Below are 9,946 nucleotides of genomic sequence, written 5' to 3' on the forward strand. Positions count from 1 at the left end.
AAATGATGAGGAAAAAAAGTCGTAATATTAAGAGAAACAAAGTCGTGATATTACTAAAATAAAGTCATAATATTACGAAAAAAAGTCGTAATATTACGAGAATAAAGTCATAACTTTACGAGAAAAAAAGTCGTAATATTACGAGAAAAAATGTCATAATATTACGCGAAACAAAGTTGTAATATTACTAAAATAAAGTCATAATATTACGAGAAAAAAAGTCGTAATATTACGAGACATAAAGTCATAACTTTACGAGAATAAAGTCATAACTTTACGAGAAAAAAGTCGTAATATTACGAGAATAAAGTCATAACTTTACGAGAATAAAGTCATAACTTTACGAGAAACAAAGTCGTAATATTACTAAAATAAAGTCATATTATTAGAAAAAAAAGTCGTAATATTACGAGAAATAAATTCATAACTTTACGAGAAAAAAGTCATAACTTTACAAGAAAAAAAAGTCGTAATATTACGAGAAAAAAGTCGTAAAATTATGAGGAAAAAAAGTCGTAATATTAAGAGAAACAAAGTCGTGATATTACTAAAATAAAGTCATAATATTACGAAAAAAAGTCGTAATATTACGAGAAATAAAGCCATAACTTTACGAGAAAAAAAGTCGTAATATTACGAGAAAAAAAAGTCGTAATATTACGAGAAAAAAGTCGTAATATTACGAGAAAAAAAAGTCGTAATATTACAAGAATAAAGTCATAACTTTACGAGAAAAAAGTCGTAATATTACAAATTAAAGTTATAATATTTTAAATTTTTTCCTCAATGTGGTCCTAATACTCCGTCGTAACATAGACCTCCAACAATGATCAATAAAAATGAAAATGTGAACAAAGAGCAGTTATTCATTTCCATGTTTAAAGCTCCACAGGGAGCCGCTGGAGAGGAGCTGCAGGTTGCTGACCTCTGACCTGTAGGAGAACTGAACTGTTAAATCTAACATGTGGTTATGTGTGGGGCTCTCTCATATCTGTTAATAATTAGAACACGTGTTAGTGAGGGTCATCCTTCGCCTGAGCTAGCAGCATGAATCCAGAAATACTAGTTCTTAATGTCAGTGTGATATAAACACAAACCTCCTCTCCTGTATCCGACTCACACTCACACACACTGAGAGCACGTGCACTACGCATGGTTTGGCCCAGTAGACGGGGGGAGGTGACCTTTCTTACTGTTCTTATCTTTCTTGTGAGGTGGAATCACTTCTCTGCTGCTTCTCCTCATAATAAACCTTCAGTCTGACAACTGAACTCAGATCAGATCGGTCCGACAGCAGCAAGCTGCAGGAAACCTGAAACTGGTCTGTGCTGCAACAAGAGGAAAGAGAGGTTGTCTGAAGCCGGAGGAGGGCGTGGAGCTGCTGATCCAGCTGATAAACACTCCCCCACCCCCTCACACACGGAGAGCTGCAGAGTTCTCCATTAAGACTGTGAACGTTCAGGATGATGCTGGAGCTGCTGTTGCTGTTCTCTCTTCTGTTAGTCGGAGCCTATTTTCTCCTTCATGCTGTTTTCCTCAAGTTGCCCAGATGTCGGAGCGCTGTAGAGCTGCACGGGAAGACCGCCGTCGTCACCGGTGAGTTCACAGCCTGCAGACCGGAGGGTTTTGGAACAGGAACTATTAGAACAAACCTGCACCGAACAGCAGCTGAAACATGACTCCTGATGAAGTCTCATATGTGCAGTTTCAGTCAGGAAACATCTGGACTGTCACAGGACTCGTATTATTATCAGAGGACTTCTCCTCATCGGATAAACAAGAGTTCAAGTTTCCTCCGGATCACTGCTCCAATTGTTCAAGTTAATAATTAAATGCACATTTCCTTCTCAGGATTTCAACCTCTTAACGTCCAACAAGCTGAGGCAGGTCTCCTGGAACTGCCTCAGCTTGAGTCCAACAGGACTTCATTCTTCTATTTGAGATTAAAAGTTTGTTCTCAACGTGTCGAAAGCTGAAGAACAGCTGCTAAAACAGCTGCCCATCAGCGGGTCAAAGGTCATGAATGTACAGTATGTGTGTGTAATGAACAACGCTGAGAGGAGTCTCTGGGTGGAGCCTCCGTTCGGTCCCATCAGGCTCTTCAGATAACACAACCTCAGATGGAACCGGTCCAACAACAACAACTACAGCTCCCATGATGCTTAGAGAGCAGAAACAGGACCTCAGCTCACCGTACTGACTCGTTCTGAGCTTTCAAACAAACGGAGGTCCGTTAGATGTTGATGGTTGAAAGCTCTGGAAGAACGTTCCTGAGCAGCAGATTCATTCATGTTCACATATGGATTATATATTACTTTATGTTTTAAAGAACGACCGTCTCGTTCCTGCTGTATTTATTCTGTTTATGGATCGGTCCTATAAAATATGATCAACAAAGAAAAACATCATATACGCACACAATATTTAAATATATAAATACATGCATACAGTATATAAATATATAAATATACGCATACAGTATATAAATATATAAATAAATGTAAACAGCATATAAATATATAAATATATGCATACAGTATTTAAATATATAAATACATGCATACTGTATATAAATATGTAAATATACGCACACAGTATATAAATATATAAATATACGCATACAGTATATAAATATATAAATATACATATACAGTATTTAAATATATAAATATACGCACACAGTATATAATATATAAATAAACATATACAGTATATAAATATATAAATATACGCATACAGTATATAAATATATAAATACACGGTTAAAGACATTTAAAGACGGTTAAAGACGGTAAAGTCCCGCATCACCTACAAAATCCTCCTCCTCACCTACAAATCCCTCAATGCCCTGGCGCCTCAGTATTTATCTAACCTCCTCCACCCATACACACAGCCCCGGAACCTTAGATCCTCAGGCACGGGTCAGCTCTCCATCCCTCACACAAGAATGCAAACTTTTGGGGACAGAGCCTTCAGTGTGACAGCCCCCACACTTTGGAACTCTCTCCCCATAGAGCTCCGCAACGCACCATCTCTGGACACCTTCAAAAGACTCCTCAAAACCCACCTCTTCACCAAGGCCTATGGCCCTAGCTTCTGTTACATTTGTTGTGTTTATTTATGTCTTTGTTAAGCGTCCTTGGGTTTCATGAAAGGCGCTATATAAATCCAAGCTATTATTATTATTATTATTATTATTAAAGGATGTTTAAAGACATTTAAAGACGTTTTGAAGTCAGGGGATCACCAGCGTCATTAGGATTCATCGTCTGGGCATGAACATGAATCATGAACCTCGATTCCAAATGTCATGAACATTCATGTTTGGACCAAACTGGTAGACCGACATGTCCCTCTGTTCAGGCTCGTCGCCAGCACGGCTAATCAATATGTCCTCTCTCCAGGAGCAAACACCGGCATCGGTAAGACCACGGCGATGGATCTGGCCAGGAGGGGGGCGAGGGTGATCCTGGCCTGCAGGGACAGATGGCGAGCCGAAGCTGCCGTCCAGGAAATCATCCAGGTGAAGACAGAAACCTCTTTCTGACTGTAGACGTCACACATTCACCAGGAATACACCCTGTTTGTTCAGACTGAGGTTTAATTACTTGTGTTATTATGGTTCCGTTATGATCATCACTCAGTAAATAACACTTTATATTACTATTATATCACTTCATACTACAATATATCTATAACCCTTTCACAGTGTGTTTTCTGTATCTTATTCAGCGTTCGGTTGTACTTAGCTCCAACCTCCCGTCACTTCTGGTTGCACAAAGTTGGCGACGGCTTAAAACCAAGATGGAGACGGCTTAAAACCAAGATGGAGACAGCTTAAAACCAAGATGGCGAGGGCCAAAAACCGAGATGGTGACGGTCAAAAACCAAGATGGCGAGGGCCAAAAACCAAGATGGTCACGGCCAAAAAACCAAGATGGCGACGACCAAAAACCAAGATGGGGGCGCCTGGGTTAGCTCAGTTGGTAGAGCGGGCGCCCATGTAACAGGCCTCAGTCCTGACCGCGGTGGCCCGAGTTCGAATCCGGCCTGTGGCCCTTTCCGCATCCACTCTCTCGCTCTCTCCCCCCTTTCAAGACTCTATCCACTGTCAATAAAAAAAATAAATTAAAAAAAATGGTTAAAAAATGCCCCCAAAAAATAACTTTAAAAAAACAAAAAAACAAGATGGAGTAGTCCACAAACTGATGGGTGACATCACGGCGACTACGTTCACTTCTTCTATTCAGTCTTTGGATAAAACCATCTGGTGATTGAATAGAGCAGCAGGAACACAGGAAACTGTCCTGGAAGTGTATATAATGTTTTCTAACCTGTCCTCGTTGTCATGGTGATCAGGAGACGGGGAACAGCCAGGTGATCTTCATGCAGCTCGACCTGGCCAGTCTGCAGTCTGTCCGCTCGTTCGTTGACGACTTCCTGCGGTCCGAGTCCAGACTGGATGTGCTCATCAACAACGCCGGTCAGCCCGACAGCTCATCAGTAGATGTCACATAGAAGTGTTGAACATCATCTGAAAGCTGGAACCTGGAGATTAATCTGACATGCAGTTATTATTGTTTCTGTCTTCAGGCGTGATAATCGGGGGAAAGACAAAGGACGGCTTCGGGATGATCTTTGGCGTCAATCACCTGGGACACTTCCTGTTGACGATGCTGCTCCTGGACCGGCTGAAGGCGAGCGGGCTGAGCCGCGTGGTGACCGTGGCCTCTAAAGCGTACGAGATGGGGAAGGTGGATTTCAACCTTCTGACGACCCAGAGAGACGTCGGCGTGGACGGCAGCGACTACGAGCTCTTCCTGATGTACTGCCACAGCAAACTGTGCAACGTCCTCTTCACCTACGAGCTCGCCAAGAGGCTGCAGGACACCGACGTCACCTGCTACAGCGTCCACCCAGGTCAGCACACAGCAGCTTCACTGCTTTCTAGCATCCAGGGTCCTTCTATGGAGGTCCATTTCTGCCAGGAAAAAACAAACAGATGAAAAGTTAAAACTCAAGATAAGATCCATTATAATATCTACCTATGAAGTTAATAACTTTAACCAAAATTTTGACTTTCTTAATTAAAATTATGAGATATTAAATCAAAATGTTTACTTATTCAATCAGAAATCTGATTTAAAATGTCATTTTGATCATTTTGACTTAATTATCTCAATCAATTATCTCAAAACCTTGGCATGTTATCTCAGAATTTTGATTTAGTATCCAACCGAAGGAAAGACTGGAGGCTAACGCTAGCAGTGGGCTAACATTAGCTGGAGGCTAACGCTAGCAGTGGGCTGACATTAGCTGGAGGCTAACGCTAGCAGTGGGCTGACATTAGCTGGAGGCTAACTAACGCTAGCAGTGGGCTAAAGCTCCTCATCTAAATGTCCTCTTCTGTGTTGTTGTCTGAATCCAGATATCACAGACATTAGAGATGAGTAACTGTGATTGGAGGCTCTAGAGGTACGATATCAGAGAAACGTTTCAGAGACGGAGAGTAAATGTTGCTAATAGTTTAGCCTTCTGCTAACAGCAGCGGTGCACGGTGCTTCATCTGGTGATAGCACGGTGCCTCATCTGGTGATAGCACGGTGCCTCATCTGGTGATAGCACGGTGCTTCATCTGGTGATAGCACGGTGCCTCATCTGGTGATAGCACGGTGCTTCATCTGGTGATAGCACGGTGCCTCATCTGGTGATAGCACGGTGCCTCATCTGGTGATAGCACGGTGCTTCATCTGGTGATAGCACGGTGCCTCATCTGGTGATAGCACGGTGATTCATCTGGTGATAGCACGGTGATTCATCTGGTGATAGCACGGTGCCTCATCTGGTGATAGCACGGTGCCTCATCTGGTGATAGCACGGTGCCTCATCTGGTGATAGCACGGTGCCTCATCTGGTGATAGCACGGTGCCTCATCTGGTGATAGCACGGTGCTTCATCTGGTGATAGCACGGAGCTTCATCTGGTGATAGCACGGTGATTCATCTGGTGATAGCACGGTGCCTCATCTGGTGATAGCACGGTGCCTCATCTGGTGATAGCACGGTGCCTCATCTGGTGATAGCACGGTGCTTCATCTGGTGATAGCACGGTGCCTCATCTGGTGATAGCACGGTGCCTCATCTGGTGATAGCACGGTGCTTCATCTGGTGATAGCACGGAGCTTCATCTGGTGATAGCACGGTGATTCATCTGGTGATAGCACGGTGCCTCATCTGGTGATAGCACGGTGCCTCATCTGGTGATAGCACGGTGCCTCATCTGGTGATAGCACGGTGATTCATCTGGTGATAGCACGGTGCCTCATCTGGTGATAGCACGGTGCCTCATCTGGTGATAGCACGGTGCTTCATCTGGTGATAGCACGGTGCTTCATCTGGTGATAGCACGGTGCTCATCTGGTGATAGCACGGTGCCTCATCTGGTGATAGCACGGTGCCTCATCTGGTGATAGCACGGTGCTTCATCTGGTGATAGCACGGTGCTCATCTGGTGATAGCACGGTGCCTTCATCTGGTGATAGCACGGTGCCTCATCTGGTGATAGCACGGTGCCTTCATCTGGTGATAGCACGGTGCTTCATCTGGTGATAGCACGGTGCTTCATCTGGTGATTAGCACGGTGCCTTCATCTGGTGATAGCACGGTGATTCATCTGGTGATAGCACGGTGCTTCATCTGGTGATAGCACGGTGCCTCATCTGGTGATAGCACGGTGATTCATCTGTGATAGCACGGTGCCTCATCTGGTGATAGCACGGTGCCTCATCTGGTGATAGCACGGTGCTTCATCTGGTGATAGCACGGTGGCTTCATCTGGTGATAGCACGGTGCTCATCTGGTGATAGCACGGTGATTCATCTGGTGATAGCACGGTGCTTCATCTGGTGATAGCACGGGTGCCTTCATCTGGTGATAGCACGGTGCTTCATCTGGTGATAGCACGGTGCCTTCAATCTGGTGATAGGCACGGTGCTTCATCTGGTGATAGCACCGGTGATTCATCTGGTGATAGCACGCACGGTGCTATCTGGTGATAGCACGGTGCCTTCATCTGGTGATAGCACGGTGCTTCATCTGGTGATAGCACGGTGATTCATCTGGTGATAGCACGGTTGCCCTCATCTGGTGATAGCACGGTGATTCATCTGGTGATAGCACGGTGATTCATCTGGTGATAAGCACGGTGCTTTCCTCCGCTGAGACCAGACCTGTGAGGATGAAAGCATTAAGTTGTTTAGTGACTGGCTACTTAGCTAGCTTTAGCTCGCTAATTCCACCATGCTACAGGAAATGAGTCCAACAGAGGACAGAGGACAGCGCCGGGTCACGGGTCCCTCCACCTCACTCCTCGCCGCTAGGAGACGACTTCACTGGGAGGGAGAGCAGGCGTTAGCTAGCTAGCGTTCTCCAGCCGTCTCCTCCTCCTGCAGTCGTCTCCGGCGGCGTAGCGGTCTAATCTGGTCCCGTTGGTTCATCTTAACTTTGTCAACTACCTCTGGTGATCCTGGAGAGAGAGTGACGGCACATGTTGAGAAAAACTAGCATTTTATTCAGACATTAAAAAAAACAAGACAACAATACTTGCTAGCCAGCGTTAGCTAGCCAGCGTTAGCCAACCAGCGTTAGCCAGCCAGCGTTAGCCAACCAGCGTTAGCCAACCAGCGTTAGCCAGCCAGCGTTAGCCAACCAGCGTTAGCCAGCCAGCGTTAGCCAGCCAGCGTTAGCCAGCCAGCGTTAGCCAGCCAGCGTTAGCCAACCAGCGTTAGCCAGCCAGCGTTAGCCAGCCAGAGTTAGCCAACCAGCGTTAGCCAGCCAGCGTTAGCCAACCAGCGTTAGCTAGCCAGCGTTAGCCAACCAGCGTTAGCTAGCCAGCGTTAGCCAGCCAGTGTTAGCCAACCAGCGTTAGCCAACCAGCGTTAGCCAGCCAGCGTTAGCCAGCCAGTGTTAGCCAACCAGCGTTAGCCAACCAGCGTTAGCTAGCCAGCGTTAGCCAACCAGCGTTAGCTAGCCAGCGTTAGCCAGCCAGTGTTAGCCAACCAGCGTTAGCCAGCCAGCGTTAGCCAGCCAGTGTTAGCCAACCAGCGTTAGCTAGCCAGCGTTAGCCAGCCAGTGTTAGCCAACCAGCGTTAGCTAGCCAGCGTTAGCCAGCCAGTGTTAGCCAACCAGCGTTAGCCAACCAGCGTTAGCCAACCAGCGTTAGCTAGCCAGCGTTAGCCAGCCAGTGTTAGCCAACCAGCGTTAGCTAGCCAGCGTTAGCCAGCCAGTGTTAGCCAACCAGCGTTAGCCAACCAGCGTTAGCTAGCCAGCGTTAGCCAGCCAGTGTTAGCCAACCAGCGTTAGCTAGCCAGCGTTAGCCAACCAGCGTTAGCCAACCAGCGTTAGCTAACCAGCGTTAGCTAGCCAGCGTTAGCCAGCCAGCGTTAGCTAGCCAGCGTTAGGTAACGTGTTCAGAGAATTATTCTACCTCCACTAAACACGTCACCATGGTTACTAACAGAGAAGAGGGCTATCAAAATAAACATTAAATAAGTTAATTCTAACTTAATATTACTAATATTTTTGTCATTCCTTCCGACAGATTTGGTCTTCCATACATAATAATGAATAAATGAAATGTAGAGTCAGCTTTAGTAATGTGTTTCTTCTCTATCAGGACCCATCCAGACGGAGATCGCTCGTTCTTCTGGTTTTTGGTGGAAGATCCTGGTGGTCCCGTTCATGTACCTGTTCTTCGTGGACGCCGTGTCCGGAGCTCAGGCCACGCTCCACTGTGCTCTGGAGCCGGGCATCGAGCACCTCAGCGGCCACTACTTCGACTGCTGCTCGCCGCGGCTGAACATCGAGTCGAAGGCGAGAGACGACGCCACGGCCAAGAAGCTGTGGGAGCTCAGCGAGGGTTTCTGCGGTTTGGCCTGAATCCTGAAACCTGAAATCTGACGCTGCGTGCTTCCTTCACTGGTAGCCGAGCGCACGCCATATAACCGCGACGTTACGCCTTTGTTTCATGTCTGCTCTTGAATGCATCAAAATTCAAATCAGCTTCTGCTTTCAGAGGTTTTATAAATTACATGATGATAATTATATAATTATAGATTTATCTGCATTAAATTTAAAGTCTCCACAAGCTGAACATAAACATATACAGTATATACATAGACATGTGTACATAGATATACAGTATATACATAGAGATATATACATAGACATGTGTACATAGATATATATACATAGATATACACTCAGTGGTCACTTTATTAGGTATGCCTGTACAGTCTAATGCAGTCACAATACAGCAGACTTCAACACGTGGTTAACGTTACGTTACATACGTGACATAAGTAAAGTACGTTACGTTACTTGGTTAGGTTTAGGAAAAGATCGTGGTTTGGGTTAAAGTAAGTACGTTTGTTATGTAACTTAAGTTACATATGTAAGTTAAATATGTTACGTTACATACATGACATAAGCTGTTGTATTGGACTGTATTAGTGTACCTAATAAAGTGGCCACTGTGTGTATATATACATAGACGCCACATTGACTCCTGGATCGTACGTCATCGTGGGCGTCATTGGACTGGTCAGACTGGCCTGTAACTCTGTACTAGTGAACGGGGGAGCTGCTGTTTCTCTGGATGAAAAGCACTATAACGTCTACATTCCTCAACCGGTTTCAACCAGTCGTTATTATATTAAAGGGTTTATGATCTACGAGGAGGAACGTTAAAGTTAACGTCACCATTTTTTTTTATCTTTTCCCAAAGATTTTGGTGTAAAAACTGTTAAATACGTTAACGTCACTGCGTCCGGTTCCAGCGGTCTGTCCTTCCATACGGTGGATTCAATCAATTATTAGGTCATGTTGGAAATATATCATGATAAAACTGTTGTTGTGTAACAAACTTAATTATGTTGTGAGTTTAGCGA

The 9,946-nt window shown here is 45.0% G+C and overlaps 1 protein-coding gene across 1 annotated transcript; it reads left to right on the plus strand.

The window, feature by feature from the left end:
- The first annotated feature begins 1,230 nt into the window (after positions 1 to 1,230).
- On the plus strand, positions 1,231 to 9,874 carry LOC119504246 (dehydrogenase/reductase SDR family member 13-like). Its single transcript, XM_037796280.1, has 5 exons — positions 1,231 to 1,596; positions 3,405 to 3,523; positions 4,360 to 4,483; positions 4,594 to 4,920; positions 8,674 to 9,874. The coding sequence occupies exons 1-5, from the start codon at positions 1,464 to 1,466 to the stop codon at positions 8,934 to 8,936; spliced, it is 966 nt and encodes a 321-aa protein (XP_037652208.1). The 5' UTR covers positions 1,231 to 1,463; the 3' UTR covers positions 8,937 to 9,874.
- The last annotated feature ends 72 nt before the right edge of the window (positions 9,875 to 9,946 follow it).

Source organism: Sebastes umbrosus, chromosome 16 (genome assembly GCF_015220745.1).
Source record: "Sebastes umbrosus isolate fSebUmb1 chromosome 16, fSebUmb1.pri, whole genome shotgun sequence".
Classification (NCBI taxonomy): domain Eukaryota; kingdom Metazoa; phylum Chordata; class Actinopteri; order Perciformes; family Sebastidae; genus Sebastes; species Sebastes umbrosus.